The sequence below is a fragment of the Crocuta crocuta genome, unplaced genomic scaffold (genome assembly GCF_008692635.1).
Source record: "Crocuta crocuta isolate KB4526 unplaced genomic scaffold, BGI_CrCroc_1.0 scaffold177, whole genome shotgun sequence".
NCBI lineage: Eukaryota > Metazoa > Chordata > Mammalia > Carnivora > Hyaenidae > Crocuta > Crocuta crocuta.
This window is the reverse complement of record NW_027531880.1, coordinates 2,519,542-2,540,173: the sequence shown is the minus strand read 5'-3', so window position 1 is coordinate 2,540,173 and position 20,632 is coordinate 2,519,542. Positions and strand designations below refer to the sequence as shown.

At 46.2% G+C, this 20,632-nt stretch overlaps 1 protein-coding gene across 1 annotated transcript in view; it reads left to right on the top strand.

Annotated features, from left to right (window-relative positions):
* HGSNAT (heparan-alpha-glucosaminide N-acetyltransferase) overlaps positions 1–17,849 on the top strand; it is a 30,149-nt gene extending 12,300 nt beyond the window's left edge. The window contains exons 5-17 of the mRNA XM_077773070.1: positions 1,287–1,356; positions 2,047–2,156; positions 4,975–5,051; positions 6,020–6,050; positions 7,450–7,610; positions 8,744–8,859; positions 11,408–11,529; positions 11,891–12,017; positions 13,409–13,495; positions 15,652–15,729; positions 16,120–16,190; positions 16,290–16,402; positions 17,333–17,849. Coding sequence (XP_077629196.1) covers positions 1,287–1,356; positions 2,047–2,156; positions 4,975–5,051; positions 6,020–6,050; positions 7,450–7,610; positions 8,744–8,859; positions 11,408–11,529; positions 11,891–12,017; positions 13,409–13,495; positions 15,652–15,729; positions 16,120–16,190; positions 16,290–16,402; positions 17,333–17,514 — 1,345 coding nt within the window. The 3' untranslated portion in view covers positions 17,515–17,849. The remainder of the gene's footprint in view (positions 1–1,286; positions 1,357–2,046; positions 2,157–4,974; positions 5,052–6,019; positions 6,051–7,449; positions 7,611–8,743; positions 8,860–11,407; positions 11,530–11,890; positions 12,018–13,408; positions 13,496–15,651; positions 15,730–16,119; positions 16,191–16,289; positions 16,403–17,332) is intronic.
* The last annotated feature ends 2,783 nt before the right edge of the window (positions 17,850–20,632 follow it).

Sequence of the window (20,632 nt, the reverse complement as noted above, 5' to 3'; positions counted from 1 at the left end):
AGTCGGTTAAGCCCCTGACTTCGGCTCAGGTCATGATCTCACAGTTCGTGGGTTTGAGCCCCGCATCAGGCTCTGTGCTGACAGCTCAGAGCCTGGAGCCTGCTGCGGATTCTGGGTTTCCCTGTCTCTCCACCCCTCCCCCTCTCATGCTCTGTCTCTATCTGTCTCAAAAATAAAACATTAAAACAAAAAGTTAAAAAAAAAAGAAAATTAAGAGCATTTAAAAAATTCAAACTGTTAAATATCTTAAGTTCTCCTTTCACCCTTCCTTAGATGTCTCTGTTTTAATGTTTTTCATGTGGTTTTGATGTTACCAGTGTTGAATGAGGTAGAAAGAAAAGTAAGTTGTAGGGAGAAAAGAGAAGAAATAAGAATACGTGCACTAAATGTGTGGTTCATGTTTAGATACTGATTTGAGCAAATAAACTGGAGAAAAAAACTTATGAGACAGACATTGAACTGGCTATTTGGTGATATTAGGAATTATTGATAATATTTTAAAATGTAATGAACTGTAGTACTATTTTTTGGGGTTTTTTTTATGTCTTTATTTTACTTTGAGAGACAGAGACAGAGAGTGAACGGGGGAGGGGCAGAGAGAGAGGGAGACACAGAATTTGAAGCAGGCTCCAGGCTCTGAGCTGTCAGCACAGAGTCCGATGCGGGACTCGAACCCACAGACTGTGAGATCATGACCTAAGCTGAAGTCAGACGCCTAACCAACTGAGCCACCCAGGTTCCCCTGTAGTACTGTTTTTTTTAAAAAAGGGTCTTTAATTTGTTAAAGATCCATACTAAAATGATAAAATGATACCATGTCTGAGATTCTTTAAAATAATCAATCTTAGGCAGGAAACGGGGTAGGGGTGGGAGTGTGGATGAAGTAAGATTGACCTCCCAGAATGATACTTTAGAATATTTATTTAAAAATTTTTTTATTATTATTTTCTTAAAGTTTATTTATTTTTGAGAGACAGAGAGACAAAGCGTTAGCAGGGGAAGAGCAGAGAGAGAAGGAGACACAGAATCTGAAGCAGGCTCCAGGCCCTGAGCTGTCAGCACAGAGCCTGACGGGAGCTCAGACTCATGAACTGTGAGATCATGACCTGAGCTGAAGTCGGCCGCTTAACCAACTGAGCCACCCAGGAGCCCCTAAAATGTTTATTTAATTCTTTGACTTGTATAGAATATGAACTTCAAATTAATTTTATTTTACTATACTATCCAATCATTTTGAAAATTCTGCCAAAGGATATAAATTAACTGAGCTTTTTATTTATTTACAGTTTGGATGACTTTCATAATTGGATTTCTAAAGCAATAAATTCACGAGAAACTGATCGCCTAATCAATTCTGTGAGTTAATTAGAATGCATCATGTGCGGTTTGGGTCGTTTTCTAGATTTGGAATTTATAATTCTCTATTTAGTAATACCTATTGTCTGGTTTAATTAATGTTACTTATATTGTAGAAGGCCAGGCCCTGTGTTCTGTATCCTTAATAAAGAGCAAGCAGCCTTCTCTCCGACTCCTGAGAAGGGCAGGATCCTCTTCTCTTTCCTAGGGAGTCGGTATGCACGGCATGGAGACATTTTTTCACTCTGCAGGCAGCGCCGTTGAACCAATCCAGTTAGGGAGAGGGTGTCAAGATTAAAACAAAAGGCATAATGGATGTCCACATCCATGTGAAATCTACAAATCACCGGCCTCCTGTGCTGATTGAACTTACTATTTGTGTTAAATCCATTATGGACATTCTCTTGCCCACTTGTGGACATACTTGTAGCCTGGTGCCAGATGCACTCGTGGACAGGTACCTCGTGGTCATCAATCAGCACGGGAGCTACAGGCTTAGCAGATGGCACAGAAACCAAATAATGTGAAAAACTAAGCCTCTGGGTGGGACCTCTACAAAAGCAAATTAAAGGATTGTTCAGGATGAGTTTTAGCTCTCCATTCTGTTAATTTTTTCCCTTAAAAACAGGTCATTGACATTTACTCGCTAGCATTATGAACTGGCATGTTTCTCTCCCCGTTTTTCTGAAGGAGCTAGGGTCTCCAAGCAGGGCAGACTCGCTCGGTGGCGAAACTCAACCAGAAGCGTGGCGTCCGCCCACCTCGCCTCCGCGCCTCCGCTGTATAGACACATTCAGGGGGTACGTGGGGCTCCCTTGGGACATGGTGGGCACAGGTATCCCAGGATCACATGTTTACACATAAACACGCGTCTGACTTAAGGTATTTTACATATCCTCTCCCTTTAGGGTGGGCAAGACTTCTTGCTGTAAAAATAAATCAGTGGCCTTTCCCTTCTCGAAAACTGTCATGATAGCAAATGTAAGTTGCTAGAGAGGAGTCGAGGGGTACGGCCAGAACCGGTTTCCACTGGTATGTAGGTCCTGCTGAGTTAAGGTCATTCACCTGTGGGCAGGCAGCTGTACGCAGGGCCTCCACGACCATCCCCACCCCCATGTCCCGTCAGCAGCTTGACAGATGGGAGGCTGTGCCTGTCTGGAACTGAAGTGCCAGCCCTCACTGGTGTCTGTCCTGGCTTTTCCCCACCGTTAGCAGAACAGCTTGAATACCGGGCCCTTTTGGTAGCAAATCCACAGAGTCCTACAAGTTGTTTTTATTTCAGAGCTCAGGTAGAAGAGTGAGGGCCAGGACCCAGCTCTGAAAATAAAGTGTAAAACTGTATACAGAGCCATTTGCAATGACCTGAATGGGGCTAGAGAGTATGATGTTAAGTGAAATAAGCCCTTCAGAGAAACACAAATCCCATATGATTTCACCCATATGTGGAATTTAAGAAGCAATACTAATGAGCAAAGGGATTTAAAAAAAAAGAGCGAGCGAGACAAACATACTCTTAACTATAGAGAACAAACTAATGGTTACCAGAGGGGAAGAGGGGGGCGGGACGGGTAAAGTAGGTGATGGGGATTGAGGAGTGCACTTGTGATGAACACCGGGTGTTGTATTGAAGTGTTGAATCACTGTATCGTACTCCTGAAACTAATATTACACTGTATGATAACTGGAATAAAAGTAAAACCTTAAAAAAAAACTAATAGCTAAAAATAAATTATCTAGGTATTAGGCCTTCCATTTCTGCCCACAGAGGGCATTTATTTATTTATTTAATGTTTTCTTTCTTTCTTTCTTTTTTTTTTTTATATTTTTATTTATTTCTAGGAGAGAGAGAGACAGCATGAGCAGGGGAGGGTCAGAGAGAGAGGGAGACACAGACTCCGAAGCAGGCTTCAGGCTCTGAGCTGGCAGTCAGTACAGAGCCCGACGCGGGGCTCGAACCCACGAACCGCGAGATCATGACCTAAGCGAAAGTGGGACGCCCAACCGACTAAGCCACCCAGGCGCCCCTGTTTTATTTATTTCTGAGAGAGAGAGAGAGAGAGAGAGAGTGAGCAGGGGAGGGTCAGAGAGAGAGGGAGACACAGAATCTGAAACAGGCTTCAGGCTCTGAGCCTTCAGCACAGAGTCCGACGCGGGGCTCAAACCCACGAACTGTGAGATCATGACCTGAGCTGAAGTCGGACGCTTAACCGACTTAGCCACCCAGGCACCCCTTAAAATTTTTTTTTTTTAATGCCACGGTGGGCTTTTAAACTCCAGTGATAACCTTATATTCTGTCCCAGCCTCCCCAGCCTCCCCAGATGCTGAGTGCTCCTGGGGTGTGTATTTGAAGCCAGGCAATAATGACAGTAATGAACATTGCTACGATTTTTTGAATTCTTACCCTGTGCCAGGCACTGTTCTTCCTTGTCATAATTTATTCAATCTCTTCACAGCCCTATTAAGTATAAAGTTTTAATATGCCAGTTCTACTGGTGAAGTGATCAGGCCGCAGAGTTAGGTGATTTGGCCGAGGTCACCTGGGGACAGTGGGACAGCCAGGATTTGATTCCAGGCAGTAACCTCATTGACACACTGAAGTCTTCATTCTTCAGTATCCTGCAGAATTAGCATTGAACAGTCACATATTCGGAGTCTATTTTATCATATTCCTTTTTTTTAAAAAAGTTTATTTTTGAGAGAGACAGAGACAGCATGAGTGGAAGGGGCAGAGAGAAGGGGGGAAAGAGAATCCCAAGCAGGCTCTGCACTGCCAGCACAGAGCCTGACTCGAGGCTCACACCCATGAAGTAGTGAGATCATGACCTGAGCTGAAACCAAGAGTCGGATGCCCAACCAACTGAGCCACCCAACCACCCCCTCTTTCTTTTGTTAATTCTATTTTGCCACTTTCGGAAATGAGATGTTCGCAGGTAGACTGGCATTTATTAAGTGCCTAGAATATGCCAGGCACTGGTTAGGCACCAGGATATACATTATTCTCCTCAGTAGTCCCAGCAGCAGGTGTGTTTTCTCTCTTACAGAGAAGCACATTGAGGTAACTGATGAGAGTCGTGCCCTCATGAGACAGGAGGGCCCCTGATTTGAGCCCTCTGCTCCGACAACCATATGCCTCCTACTACAGTTCTTCAGCCTGAGGCATCTGAGTAATTAGTGCAAAACTGAGTGATGGGAAATGTTTGCTTTGTTTTCAAGTTACACAGTTCAGCATCAGTGTAACTTTCTCTTAAGAAATCATATTGGAGTGGCTCAGTCGGTTAAGCGTCTGACTCTTGATTTTGGCTCAGGTCATGATTTCACGGTTGATTAAATGAAGCCCCATGTCTGGCTCTGTGCTGGCAGTGCAGTCTCGTCTTTCTGCTCCTCCCCCACTCATGCTCTCTGTCTCTCTGAAGTTAAAAAAAAGTCATGTGGAAATGTGTCAACAGAAGGGCTTTGTGTAGGGCCTTAACTGCAATGATTAGAAATAATTGTTTCCTGCTCTGTAAGTGTCTTCTGTGTTGTGACTACCCCTCATGAGTAGAAGTGTATCTCTTACAGTCGGGCCATTCCTTGTCATATGTGTAAGCCCTGAAAGTGTGCCCTTTGCTGCTTTACAGGATAGCTCTCATCCTCATGGTCTTCGTGAATTATGGAGGAGGAAGATACTGGTACTTCAAACACTCAAGTTGGAATGGTAAGGTATTCCCTTAGGGAGCACAGCTTGTGTAGAACCCCTCAGACAAGTGTGGGCAGGAGAACCTCTCGGCAGCCCCTCGGGAGCTCAGAGATGCGGCCCCACCAGCCTCCTTGGAGCGCTGAGCTCCTGCCCTTTAGATGATTCTAGTAACCCTTTTGTTCTGCTTTGCGTGAGTGCTGCGGCCCTGCAGTGCTTCTCTGCAGCAACACGCAGATGCCCAAGGCTCTGCTGCAGGACCTCAGGCCTCTGCAGACGCTGTGAAGAGTTTAGTTGTAAATGATTTTTGTCATATTGTAGATATGCCTTTAAAAAAAATTCTTAAAAAATGTTTTTTAATGGTTACTTGGGGGTGGGGGGGGGTGGGGAGGAGAGATAGCACAAGCGGGAGAGAGGCAGAGAGAGAGGGAGACAAAATCTGAAGCAGGCTCCAGGCTCTGAGCTGTCAGCACAGAGCCCAACACGGGGCTTGAACCCATGAACCATGAGATCATGACCTGAGCTGAAGTCAAACGCTTAACCGACTGAGCCACCCAGGAGCCCCGGATATGCCTTTTATTCCAGCCACACGGGAGCTCTGTCTTCTAATTCTCATGGCTCTCCTCAGGGGTGCCATTGAACTCAGGTTGGTCTGCATGGTGCTGAGTAATGGCTGTGATTTTGGCTCAGTTGCTGGTTTAAGAATGGATTTTGAGTAACACTGCTTGAAGGTGACAGACTTGTCCAAACACTGCTACTTTGGCTCTCCCATACCCAGTTATGTTCTTAGGTAGTGTCCCAGGCCTAGTGACCTGTTGCAGAGTCCCCAGGGAGTTTCTGTGCCTGTTACTTCATAGCGTTTTCCTGTGAACCCTTTATGTGAGCTTACTTTCCATATATATCAGTATATAATGGTGCCAATCTAGATGTAGGACGTACTTATATTCTACAGTCCTTTACCTTACTCTTGTGCTTGTGTTATTCTCCAGGGCTGACGGTGGCTGACCTCGTATTCCCATGGTGAGTCCAGTCTCCCACCAGCTCTTCCCATAGGTCATCCACGTTTTTGTTGTTTTCACCTAATGCTGGAGCGTTTCTCTGGGACCAGCCTTGAGTTCTGGACCACAGGCCTATGTTACTCACAGGTGTCTGCCCTCATAAGGTCCTTCTGAAAGTTGTGTTACTAGATCGTTCCTATACTCGGCATAGGGCTTGCCCAAGACCTGCTTATAAAAGATGAGTGATTTCAAAGGGAACATTTTGTTAGTGTAGATATGGTATACAAGATCCTGGGATCTTGTAGTGAATCATAAATTCTGAAAATGTAGTTAAATCCCAATAATCCTGAAAATAAGTATAAAAATCATAGTTTCTGAAAGAAATGTAGTGTATTGGCCTCAGGAAATTCTGATAAGGTATGTAACAGGGTAATGATAGTAATAAATTAAAATGTAAAATAATACTGAAGCGACCCACTGCATCTTGATCATCTGTGGTTTTTTCACCTTGTTAAGGGACCCTGACATTCTATACAATGGTGGAATTTGTGTCTTTGCTTGTGACTCTTGGAGCGACTTTGTTCCATCTTTAGTAAAAGGCAAAAGATTTATTTGATCTGAAGACAAACCAGAGTATTGTTCCATCTTTAGGAGGTAGTACTGGCTATTGGTTTAGATCTTTTGGTCTCGGGGGAGTTAGGGTTCTTTTTTGAAGTGGGTTTGGGTAGGAGGAAGTTTTGTATGCCTTAAGACTGGGTAGTTATTTATGTATATTCTTGACAAGGTCCCCTACAGGAAATGTGTTTCAGTTCCTGTTACTAGACAGTTTTATCCAATTGGATGATCCCAAGAAAGGAAGCCAGGGGACAGGACACCAAGAGAGCAAACTCTCATCTTCTGTTAACCCCACTAGAAAGATTGCTATTCTGGCTTTTTTTTTTTTTTTTCAAGGACTAGTATAGTAAAAGGAAGGAAAAGAGGTGGGTAGCTCAGAAAAAAATTAGAAAAAAATAAAGCTTCCTTTTTATTTTCAAGCAAAAGAGCGAACTTAGAAATAATTGAAATGCATTGTTTCTCAAGGACTTTGGGGGTGTGCTAGTGAATGTTGGGGTGTGTGGATTATAGCGTCTTCTTCATTATTGTCTATCTTTGACAACTAAATGGGAGTCTTTTCCTCGGAAACTGCACTCAGCCCTGAAGAAATTGTCCTTCCAGAATAGGACTTGAAGGTGCACAAACCTTATAGGCCAACAAGGTTACCTTCTGATTCCTCCTCCATTGTTACTTCAACAGTTAGCTGCTTTAGAAAATCAGGTGTTGCTTCTTTTATGTAGTAGATTATAAAATAGTTACGATATATGGACAAAACAATAAAACCACCCTAGAAATGGCCACCTTTTAATAGCTGTCTTTTTTTTTAGGTTTGTATTTATTATGGGATCTTCGATTTTTCTGTCAATGACTTCCATACTGCAGCGAGGATGTTCAAAATTCAAATTGCTGGGGAAAATTGCATGGAGGAGTTTCTTGTTAATCTGTATAGGAGTGTTCATTGTGAACCCCAATTACTGCCTTGGTCCGTGTAAGTGTTTTCCCCCTCTGTTTGTATATATTCAGGTCGAAATAGGAAAACTACATATCATAATTTAAAGAAATATAATTCCTTCACCTCAGGTGCCTGCAGAACAGTTATTAGAAAAGTGTAAGCATGCTTGTATAATTTTGAGCATTATTATTATTATTATTATCATCTTGGGACTTCAGACCTGAGAGGGGCTTCCAAGACCACTCAAATCCTTCAGAGTCTATCCAAAGGAAGACTCTGAGTCTCAGAGAGATTGAGGGGCTTTCGGTGGATCTTGTAAGTGCAGGGACAGAATAGAACCAGGTCCGGTCACCTGGTTCTTAGACCCTGCCCTCCTGCCTCTTTGGATTCATCAGCTTTCATAAGAAGGCTGTTGTGTGGTAGTTCAAGAATCCACCGTGGTCGTCACCTGTGTGCCCGCTGGGCTGCTGGGAAGGAATCTCTTTGTTGTTGTTTAGCAGTGTGAGCGACACGGGAAGGCTGAGGGAAGGACGCACACCCTGTGCTTGGCACCAGCGTCAGGGTCGGCGAAAGTGGTGGTTGCTGTATTCAAGGGACTTACAGTGTCGTTGGCAAAACAGGACAGTTACCTGGACAAGAGTCAGGTGGTCCCTTCAGACCGGAAGCACATGAGGATGAAGTAGAGGTTGCTTCCATTTGGGGTCATAGGGAAAAGTGTCACATGACAGTTGATTCAGTGGATCTCCGAAAAGTGGGCCACTGCTCCCAGGAGGATCCATTGTAGGGTTTGTTCCATGGTCACACTGTTCCCGTGAGGTCGTCACGTAGCCTGTAGGACAGGGAGAATCTGTTGGTGGCCTCTGCTCGTCTGCAAGTTGCTGGTGGATGCGAGGGCTGATTGAATCCATACCCGGTGTGACACAGGGCCAGGGGAGGACCCTCAGGGCCCAGGTAGTCCTCGCTTGGTCCCACACCCAAGGAACACACGTGTCCTTATCCCTGTGTCCCAGCCGTGCGTTTGCGCCGAATCCCATATGTATTTCCATCTCCAAGACTTCAGAGTGTCCTTAAGTGCAGTAGAGGTGTGTGTTCCCCTTAGATAAACGTGACGTTGCCTTGGGCGGGAAGAGGAATCTGGCTAACGCTTGACCTAACTTGTGCCTCTGCAGTGTCTTGGGATAAGGTGCGGATCCCTGGTGTGCTCCAGCGGCTGGGGGTGACCTACTTTGTGGTTGCCGTGTTGGAGCTCCTCTTTGCCAAACCTGTGCCTGAAAGCTGTGCCTCGGTGAGGAAACCTACTTTTGAACACGGTGGGGGGTGGAGTGGGAGTGGGAGTTAGTCAAATGCATTGTTTTTTCCCTTCAGTTAGTTATTTTCATTTAGTCTTTACATCAATCATTTTTCTCTATTGCGGGGGAAAAACACGTAACATGAGATCTACCCTTTTAATAAATTTTTAAGTGTCCAGCGGTCAGATGCATTTTGATAGCATGAAATAATGTCACCATCATCCAGTTTGCTAGTTCAGTCATTTGGGGCATTACTGCCAGGTTTTCAGTTCCTTGTAGTATAAGATATATAGACACTCACGAAACATTTCAGTGTCTATATAGATGCTGTGAGGATTCAGCTTGGAGGAAAAATGCCAAGGTGGCGTGGGGGAGGGGCACAGTATTGTCCTTGCTAGTTAGTATTTCTGTTTGTAGGAAGTATGTGAGAGTCTCATTTCTTTCATGATTGCTTTCTTTTTTTTTTTTAATGTTTGTTTATTTTTGAGAGAGAAAGAGAGGAGAGAGAGCAAGTGTGAGTGGAGGAGGGGCAGAGAGGGAGACCCAGAATCCAAAGCAGGCTCCAGCTCTGAGCTGTCAGCAGAGAACCTGATTCAGGGCTCGAACCGTGTACTGTGAAATCATGATCTGAGCTAAAGTTGGAAGCTTAACCGACTCATCCACCCAGGCACCCCTTGTGATTGCTTTCTATCGTAATATAAATTGCTTATTGAGTTTACCCAGGTGGCCTTTTTTCCCCCTAATAGAGGTAAAAACTGAGGAAGAAGTGTTTAAGTTCTTCCACTTGGGATCCTACATTTATAAAGCTGTATTTGTTTTCTAGTTCCTTTCTGTGTATGTAACTAGCAAATTCATCACTGAACCCCACACTCTCTTGGCCTTTCCTGTAATGATTGTTTGGTTATATGTCCTTGGAGGGGATTGGATCCTTGTTCGTTCGTTCACCTGCTGTGCCCACTATGTCGTTGTATGCGGCCCCTCTGCTGTGGCTTTTCTTTTAAAAAAAAAAAAAACTTTTTTTTTTTTTTTTTTTTTTTACATTTATTTATTTTTAAGAGACAGAGTGAGACAGAGCGTGAGCGGGGGAGGGGCAGAGAGAGAAGGAGACACAGAATCCGAAGCAGGCTCCAGGCTCTGAACTAGCTGTCAGCACAGAGCCTGACGTGGGGCTCAAACCCATGAACCGTGAGATCATGACCTGAGCCGAAATCGGACGTTTAACCGACTGAGCCACCCAGGTGCCCCAGTCTGCTATGGCTTTTCTTGAGGTGATGGGAGACTAGGCATGAACGTGGGCTTGGTTAGCCATGTGTGGGACCTCAGGTCTGTGGAGGCTCCCCCACGGCCACCATGATAGAGCGAGGGGTTGGGTATGACACCAAGAATGGTGGACTAGGGTCGCCTGGATGGCTCAGTCAGTTAGGCATCCAACTCTTGGTTTCGGCTCAGGTCGTGATCTCACAGGTTTCGTGGGTTCAAGCCCCACATCAGGTTCTGTGCTGGTGGTGTGGAGCCTGCTTGGGATTCTCTCTCTCTCTCTCTCTCTCTCTCTCTCTCTCTCTCTCTGCCCCTTCCACACTCACACGATCTCTGTCTCTCAAAAATAAACTTTAAAAAATTAAAAAAAAAAAGCATAAGTGGGCTATATGCCTTCTTTCCACCAGAACAGCTTCAAAAGTTTAAATTTCACTTTACTTTTTAAGAATGTATTTTTTTTTNCCCACGAACCACGAGATCATGACCTAAGCGAAAGTCGGATGCTTAACCGACTAAGCCACCCAGGCGCCCCATTAAGAATGTATTTTTAATTGCTTTTTAAATGACTATATTGCTTTTATTGAGCTATATTTCACGTACTGTAAAAGTCACAAGTTTGAAGTGTGCAGTTCAGTGACATGTAGTGTATTCACAGAATTGGGCAGTCATCCCCACCATCCAATTCTAGAACATTTTTGTTATCCCACAAGAAACCCTGTACTCACTATCAGCCACTTGTCATTTCCCCGCGACTCCGCCAGCCCCAGGCAACTCCTCGTCTACTTTCCATGTCTGTAGATTTACCTGTTTTTGACATTTCATATAAATGGAATTGTACAATATGTGCCTTTTTGTTTGGTGGCTTTCACTTGGCGTATTTTTCAAGTTTTTATCCATGTTGTGCCATGTTTCAGTGCTTCATTCCTTTTTACTGCTGAATAATATTCCATTTTATGAATGGAATGGGCATTTGACTTATTTACATTCTTTGGCTACTATGAATAAAGATTCTATGTGTATCTGTGTACAAGTTTTGGTGTGAACATCTGTTTTCAATTCTCTTGGGTATAAGAGTGGAATTATCCAGTGCTTTCTTTTTAACTAATGTTTTATTGTGATATTTCATAGAGAGGGGCAGCTAGACCATATAATATATATGAAATAAACATGCATGTATATATTCCATCAAGGCCAGAGAGGAATCCCATGGAATTTCCCAAATACATTTATGCATAGTTTTTCCTCTTCTGCTATCTTCATATATATGTTCCTGTGCCCCTCACTCAGGAGAGAAGTTGCTTTTCCCTTCGAGACATCATCTTCAGCTGGCCCCAGTGGCTCTGCATTCTGATGCTGGAAAGCATTTGGCTGGGCTTGACATTCTTCTTGCCTGTTCCTGGATGTCCTACGTAAGTGAGCCCATGTACGTAATCCCTTTTTGCATGTCATTTTCTGCCAGCTCGGAGCTTCTGGGGTGATAGCTTGCAGATTTCCCGAGAGGAATTCTCTGTTACTCTTCCTTTTCTGAGGCATAGTGCGTATTGGGAGGGGTTGGGTGGAAGTCCAGAGGAATGTCTCTGTGAGGCTTTCTCAGGGTCAGTGTGAACCTAGGCGGGGCCGCCCACCGTAGCGCGGGGAACATGGCTGAAGGGCACATGGCGCCGCAAGGTCGCAGTGTTTGAAGCCACTTGTTGGGCTGCGACAGGTGCCAGTACATACCCTGAGCCCCTCTGAAGCACAGGTTCATGAAGCACGTGTTCTCTTTCCCAGTGGTTACCTCGGCCCTGGCGGCATTGGTGATTGGGGGAAGTATCCAAATTGTACCGGAGGAGCTGCTGGCTACATTGACCGCTTGCTTCTGGGCGATGACCACATTTACCAGCACCCTTCTTCGGCCGTGAGTGAGCCTAGCTTGCACTTGGAACTAGACACTTGGGGGTCGGAAGTGAAGGAAAACAGAAGGGGCTGGCCAACTGGAAACCGTCCGCCTAGCAGACTGTGATGGGAACTAGTTTTTATTTGAGACGTTGGCTGATTTAGGAACTTTAATGTTCATTAAATGTGTGCGTCCGTTACTTTGGATTTGAAAGTGAGAATGCACGTGTCCAGCGCGTGGCAGCCTGCCTTCTCCTGTGGCTCAGGTTGGACTTCCGGCAGCTGACTCTGAGGCCAAGGTTCGCATGCAGGGAGCTTGTCAGGCCGTCCTTTCGGGATCGCTGCCTGCCCGGGATCAAAGGGAGCAGGGACGCGCACAAGGGGTTGTTGGGCCGCTCGCAGTCAGCCAGACCTTCGTTCATCTCCTGGGGAGCGGGGGGCCTGTGCCTGATGCTTTACACTTGTTCTGAATTGGAGTGCGGATCGGGCCCTTGTTAACCCCGGGTGGATACGGACTGCCCCCAGCAAGGGTGTGTGGCGCCTGGAGAGACAGCTGTCTTCAGTCAGGGACAGACCTGGAAAAGGGACTTGGCTGAGAGCTTTTCCGCCACTAATATTTCTACCAGCTCAGGGAACGAATGCTTTAGTGCTGAGGTGGGGTGGGGCACGGGGACATCTAGGTGACGCACTGGGGCATCCACTACACTGTGTATTTCCAAATTTCTGCAGTTTCTGCAATAACATTTGTTTTTATTAATAAAATAGTACATATATATTCACGCACACATTTAAATGTTTATTTTGAGAGAGAGAGCGAGAGCAAGCATGAGCAGAGGAGGGGCAGAGAGAGAGGGAGGGAGAGAATGCCAAGTAGGCTCCGCACTGTCCGCACAGAGCCTGACGCAGGGCTGGAACTCACAAACTGTGAGATCATGACCTGAGCCAAAATCAAGAGTTAGACGCTAAACTGAATGAGCCACCCAGGCACCCCAGTACAGATATATTTTTAAATGTTATTTGCCATAAGAGAAGTTAGGAAAGAACGTCTATTTGATGTTTACAGTAAGGTTGCCCAGAGGGAATAAGCCTGACAGTTACGAAGGTGTTATGCACAGCATTGGAGCTGGGCCGGGGACCCATTGAGTTCCCGGGCACCTGAGGTTTAAGTGGCTGCTCTGGACCACAGCTCGTCCCTGGGGCTCCAAGTTCCCTTCTGGCACCACACCCCCCACACCGCACACTTTGTTAGCCAGAAGTATTCTGCCTGTAATCCCCGCAAATTGGCAGTGAATTTCTGCAGCAGAAACAAAAAACATTGAATCCTGGAGTGTCCTCAAGTCTTTGCTTAGTCTCTGAGTTGTTGGTGTGCATTTCACGGTGAGTGGGCTCTGCCTTCTTTTTCTGTTTTCTTAGGTGCTTTATCACACCGAGGTGGCCTACGATCCAGAGGGAATCCTAGGGACTATCAACTCCATTGTGATGGCATTTTTAGGAGTGCAGGTATTTGCTCATTTCATTAGGGTACATTCTTCTGACAGCTCACGATTATTGATTCATCACTAATTCAAAAACCATTTCACTAAGGAACTGGGAGCACGTCTTCTGTGGTATAATCCATTCTGCTTATATGTGACAGATGGTCAAAACTAGACATTGCTAAAACTTAGCGCATTGAAATAATTCTGTACAAGTCCTATCTGCCTCCCCAGCTTCTCATCATTTATGTGGCTGATCTTAGCAACGGAAGCCAGCACTTTGTGGGTAAAAGGTGTCCCTGCGGGAGTGTGCAGGGTGTTTGGTGCTGGTGACGTTGGGAAGCCTCTGTGTCACTTGGCACATTTCTTTCATGTACACTTTGTAGCTTTCAGGTTATGCATATGTTATGCCAAAGTCAGTACAGGTGGTTCTTGGTTTATCTTATGTGCAATTTTGTTAAAATTCTGAACAGCCTAGACTTTTTGCCCCTAATGTTCTTCTTATTGATATTTGAAACTATTGTTTGAGCAGAGCTGACTAGAGAAGGAAGAGCCTGTAAAACACTAATGGAATGCTCCGTGATAGTGAAAATATTCTTTATGTCCATGCGGCTTTTAACTTGAAATGTGGTATACTAGCATGACTGAGGAACTGAACTTGTCATTAAATTAAATTATATTATTAAAATTTTAAAATGTTTACTTATTTTGATCGAGAGAGAGAGCATAGGCGGGGGGTGAGGGGAGCGAGAATTCCAAGCAAGCTCCATGCTGTTAGCTGTTAGCATGGAGCCTGATGTGGGGCTCAAACTCACGAACCATGAGATCATGACCTGAGCCAAAATCAAGTCGGATGCTTAACTGACTGAGCTACCCAGGCGCCTCATGTTTTATTCTTTTTTTTTTTTTAATGTTTGTTTATTTATTTTGAGAGAGAGAGAGAGCACACATGAATGGGGGAGGAACAGAGAGAGAGGGAGAGAGAGAATCCCAAGCAGGCTCCATGCTGCCAGCACAGAGCCCGATGTGGGGCTTGATTCCATGAACTGTGAGATCACGACCTGATGAGCTGAAATCAAGAGTACGATGCTCAACCGACTAAGCCACCCACATTCCCCTAAATTTCATTGAAGTTTAATTAATTTAAGTTTAATTTCAAATAGGCTCATGAGGCTAGTGGCTCCCAGATTGGATGGTGTAGGTCTAAAGCATATACATTTTGGTGACTTTGTATTTAGAAATAGTGCTTTATACTTATCGCTATAGCACCCTGTAGTTCACAGTGGGTACTTTTACATACATTCATTTAATACCTGTGTTTGCTCTTGAGGTAAGTCTGTGCCCGCGGGAGCAGCTTAGGGTAGGGTTCAGAGGTTCCAGCACTTTCTAGCTGGGCAGCCTCAGGCATGTTCCCTCCTCTGTGCTCCAGTAGCACCTCTTGATGCTGTTGAGAGGATTCAACAAGCTAATCTATGTAAAATTCTAACAACTGGCATATAGAAAACATTCATAAATCTTAGCTTACTTACAAATTATTGTGAACGTTTTCTTTTGATGCTTTCAGAAGTTACTTCCTAATTTTGGGGGACTTTTATGCAAAGTCCAGATCGTATTGTTTCCAGAAATTTTCTCTACCTCTAGTTCCACCCTGTCCCCTTCTGTACTATTGCCAGACTGGGCCGTCAAGCAGGCCAGTCAGAGCTAGTCCCTCGTTACTGTTTTTTTTGAGGTGGGTGGGGGTGGGAAGGGACTTTCCTCCACTCCCTCTAACCGATGGGAGAAAGCCTGTGCCTCACAGAGAAGCAAGCCCACCTGCCTATCACCTTCCTGCCCGTCCCAACCCTCTAGCCTTTGACAGTTACCTGCAGCTCAGGGACACATGCCCCTTCAGCCATTTGACATGCTTCTGTACATGCTGTTCCATCCTGCCCAGATGCCCTTCCTGCTCTGCAGTCGTAGCCTCAACCTGATAGCACTTCCTGTCTGGTGTCTCCTCCCCTCCCGAGTCGTCCCCTGTGCCTCGCTGTCCAGTTGTCTAAGGCAGGGGTGACGTTCCATTCCTTTTGGAAATCCCAGCACCTAGCAGCGTGCCTGGCAGATGAGCGATTAGGGCCGTGGATGAGCATGAAATGCAGCTACACCTTAAGCAGGTCTCTGGTTTATCTGTGTTTTCCTCTCCAGGCGGGAAAAATACTCTTGTATTACAAGGACCAGACCAAAGACATTCTGATCAGATTCACTGCCTGGTGTTGTTTTCTGGTAAGTAACCTATGCTCCTCACTGAAATCCCTTCTACACGTGTATTTCAAGGAAATAAAATGTCTAGTGGCACTGGAGAGCGGCTGTCACCACATCGCAGTAGCCACGTTCTTCACTGTAATGGAGAGAACAGTTTGGCTGTTCGTTTTATCCCTCATGTTTCCTCTCTGTTTATCAATTAATTTACCTTCAACTCAGAAGAAAATGCTTTGGAGATTTTTTGAAGAATATCTTTAATTACGCATCTTGAAAATATTTTTCCAGTTAAAAGAAAAAAATAAAAAACACAATTTTCAGCCCTCCTTAAGCAATTAACGTATTTACCAGTTTTGAAACTGGTTTTTTTGAGATAATATAAGAAACTAACAATCCCCCCCCCCTCCATTTCAGGGGCTTATTTCTATTGCTTTGACGAAAATTTCTGAAAATGACGGCTTTATTCCAATAAACAAGAATCTTTGGTAGGTATAGAAAAGCATGTCGTTTTCATGTTGGGTTGGGCCTGCTAACACATTGGGTGTGTTCCTCAGGAGGCCTGAGACCCCTTGTTCGCCTCATAGGTCCATTTCCTATGTCACCACACTGAGCTCCTTTGCCTTCTTCATCCTGCTCGTCCTGTACCCCATTGTGGACGTGAAGGGACTGTGGACGGGAGCCCCATTCTTCTATCCAGGTAAGTCGCCTCTAAGCCTAGAGTCGATCATGGCAACCAAGTGGGTCAGTCCAGAGATGCCGAGCGTGCCCAGTGCTGCGGCCTCGGGCCGCTGGCCTCTGTGGCAGGTTTGCAAGATGCAGGCTGAGGGAGAAAGCAGCTGGGGCCACGCTGTCCCAGGTCTGTTCGGAAGCTGTCCGCTCATTTTATCTGTTTAGATTGTGGGGAGAGAGAGAGAGAGAGACACAGAGTGCAAATGGGGGAGGGCCAGAGAAAGAGGGAGACACAGAAGCTGAAATAGGCTCCAGGCTCCGAGCTGTCAGCACAGAGCCCGATGCGGGGTTTGAACTCACAAACTGCAAGATCATGACCTGCGCCAAAGTCAGATGCTCAACTGACTGAGCCACCCAGGCACCCCTCCACTTGTTTCTTCTGGCAACGCCAAGTTATGGAGCATCAGAAACTGTTCAGGGAGTACTGCCCAGCTTCTGATGCTTCAGCACTGGGGCCGTGCTTGCCTTCTGAATATAAATCTACTACCTTACAGATTATGCACAAGAAATATCACAAGATGCATCAAGAACTAAATGGTTTCAATGCAATTCTACTTGAAGACTGTGAGATAGACCAGATCATTTCTATGACTTACTTCAGCCCCTTGATGTTTGTGATAGTTACATTTTTCTGACCTCAAGTTTTTGGTCTAGAAAATACAAGTTCATAATTCTGGCTCTCCTTGCAGATTTAGTATTCACGGATTACACTGTTACAAATATTTCTAATTTTTGATCCAGTAAGTACCTAACATACACATGACGTAGTTTTGACAGTAGGCAACGGTGTAGGTATGAGCTTTTTGTTTTTTCCCCTGAACCAAAGTCACATTTCCAGAATTAAGCAGATGATTGGATGTGGCTCCGGAAAGCCTTACCTTTTGCATCTCTCCTCCAGGAATGAATTCTATCCTGGTGTACGTTGGCCACGAGGTGTTTGAGAACTACTTCCCCTTCCAGTGGAAGCTGGGGGACAACCAGTCGCACAAAGAGCATCTAACTCAGAACATAGTCGCCTCTGCACTTTGGGTGCTCATTGCCTACATTCTCTATAAAAAGAAGGTGTTTTGGAAGATCTGACAGCTCTCGCTGAGGTGTTGCCGGCAGACTCTAGCAGGCCTGGGGGGCGTGCGGAAGCAGCCTTTATTAGAGGGAGCCATCGATTACAAACTCGATGGGATGTGTATTTCCAGGTGATGGGGAAGAGGCCGATGGACTCTGGCTGCCACATGGCCATGCATCAGAACCCTGCCTGGGTATTTGGGACTTCGGTATTGGAATGGAGTTCTTTTCTTCTCCATCATCTGTGTAAATGTAGTTAGAACCTCATTCTGAGGATTTCTCATGTAACTTTCTAAGAGGGAATTCCCGTGGGCATTTTGGGTCTGTGACGGATAAAAGAATCTAAAGTCTAATTTGTATTGACCTTGTTTTCCTGCAAACGGCCTTTCCACGTGCACATGTGCCAACCAAGAATGCCATCGTTTCTGTCGCGGCGGACTGTGAGGCTTATTGAATGTGAGGTGGGGTGATGTAGCCCAATGTTTTCTGGTTAAGTGCACTTTAATGTTTCGAGAGAGTCAGAGTAATTTCCTGTTCAGATCTGCAAGGCATCGCTGGGTCCAGAAAAAATTGCCTTTCTATCAGAAACCTCTCTCTCCTTTCCCCACCTGAAAAAGAAGTTCAGATGTAAATGTGTTATTCCCAGTCACTCTTGCTCCTCGTTCCCTACTTACGTACCTGTTTGCCTGTCTGTCTGTCTACCCACTTGTCTGTCTGTGTGTCAGGTGGTCCAGAGCAGAGTCGTGGCACAGAGAAAATACACCATCTTGCTTGTGACGCCAGTTCGGCCAGCCTTGCCGTGCGAGGTGCCCACAAGCCCCCTGGCCTCTCAGGGCCTCCATTTCCTCATTTGTGCAATGAGGGAGAAAGTGGTGACCTCGCTGGTCCCTTCATGCTCTTAGGTGCAGTGAGGCGGGAAACATCAATAGCTCTTCTGAAATCCTTAGGAAAATAATTTTATTACGGAAAACTTCAAAGTAAATGATAATGAAAAGCTTTTAAAAACTTTCACTGGAGTCAGTTTTTTCAGAACGACCCTCCGCCGTGGAGGCAGGCAACCTTCCCGCTTGGAATCCCAGCGGTGAAGACAGGCTTCTCGGCCCGGAGAGCTCGCGGAGCGAAACCGCCGCCCGGTGCGCGGGAGCCTGAGGAGCCCACGTGAGAGGGAAGGAAAGGCGGCAGAGGTTGCAGTCCGCGTGGGCCGCGCCGGTCGCCACTGCACGGACGGCTGTCCGGCTGGTGTTCCAGCTTGAACCTCTGCCCCGAACCCGCAGTCCCTCCGTCACCACCCGCTGGACCCTCCGCGCGGACGCCCACCGGCACGCAGCCTCCCTTCTTCCTGCCTCTCTGCCCACATTCAGGCTTTTCGGCTGGATTTTCCTAGCTCGTGGGTGGGTCCTTCTCTGTCTCTAAGTGTGAAACTCTGTCGCCTTCCCCCACCCCCTTACCTGCTCTACCCGCCATATTTAGCCATTCCCCTGTCTCCCCACTTCCTTCTGGTCTTCCATCCAAAATGCCTTCGTTCTCACTGTGGCTGCCTTGTTACTCCAGTCCAGACTCTTGTAATCATTTTTTTTTTGAACTTCTTTTTTATATATTTTGAGAAAGGGAGAGACAGTGTGAGTAGGGGAGGGGCAGAGAGAGGGAGACACAATCTGAACCAGGCTTCAGGCTCCAAGTTGTCAGCACAGAGCCCTACCTGGGGCTCGAAATCACGACCTTGAGATCATGACCTGAGCCGAAGTCGGTTGCTTAACTGACTGAGCCCCCCAGGCGCCCCTGTAATCATTTGTTAACGGGCCTCCTCCCTCACTCGTCCCTTCTGTGAAGTCATTATCCACTGCCTCCAGATTAAGCTTTATAAAGCAGAGTACAATCACCTCTTCCACAGCTTTGCCTGGCATTTCGTATAGAACCGCCCTCAGGGGAGCCCACACATCTTCCAGACACATCTTCCAGCCACCTGTCCCCCCCCAGCCCCCCCATCCCTCCTCCTCCCACCTCAGCACTTGGCACTCTGGCCCCTGACTTTGAAGTCTTCCTGGTTTACTTTTTCCCCTTAATTGTCTCTGTGTACACCTGACCTGTAGACCCCCTACTTCTAAGGCACCTTCTCTAATCTCGTATTTCCATCCAAAAGTAGTGTTTTCTTCCTCTCATAATCCTCTACTGGGATCAGTCTCATGGCATTTATCGCTTTCTGCCTTGTATGATAGTTACTTGTGTACGTGTCTCATTTCCTGCACTAGACTGTGAGCTTGTTAAGGGCAAGAATTGCGCCTTGTTCATCTGCATATTCATGGTGCAAACACAGTGCCTCGCACTTAGCAGGCACTAAATAAACATTTATTAAAGCAAAGCAACGGTGGTGGTTTTTGTTGTATTTTAAGTGCTGACAAAACGAGTGTGTGCGGCGTGCCCCGTGAAAATGTTCGTGGAGCTGATGCGTACGGGGACTGTCACTGAGGAAGCTGCTGCTCCTGTCTCTTGCGGTGAGTCATCTGGGTGGCCACACTGTGTCATCCCAAATCTCAGCGGGCCTCTCCAGATGAGGTATCCGGAAGCGTTGCTCAAATGAGGGAGTATCTCAGGCTGTATGGAACCGCAAGGACCGGGAAGTCCCGATTCAGCCTGCCTGTAAGGACAACCTCCCTCACTAAGGCCTGCGGTGGGCTGGCTCCTGCACGCCTCCCTGCGCTCGGCCAGCTCACGTCCCTGTGGGGCAAGTCACAGCATGACAGCCACACACACTCGGGGACCGTGACTCCCCAGAAGGAGAGGACATCCCCTCTGTGCCTCTCGTGACCTTGTTAGCCCCCAAACCCTCTCCAGAAGCCTCTCGGCCTTACCCTCGTGTCTCACTGGGGAAGGGCCTCTCATCTGACTCGTGGTGCTCGCAGCGAAGGGGACTTGGACTGTCCAGCCCACGGCAGGGCTCCCTGGAGGAGGGGACGAGGCAGGAGAGTGGCCCGCAGGGAAGTCGGGGTGGAGCTCTTAAATTAGTGATAAAGCCCTAAGTACCGATTTTTGACCACGGATGTAATAATTGGACGTTGTTCATTTTTTTGTACTTCTGTTACTCATTCCTATTTCTTTTTTTTAATTTTTTTTTTAATATTTTTATTTATTTCTAGGA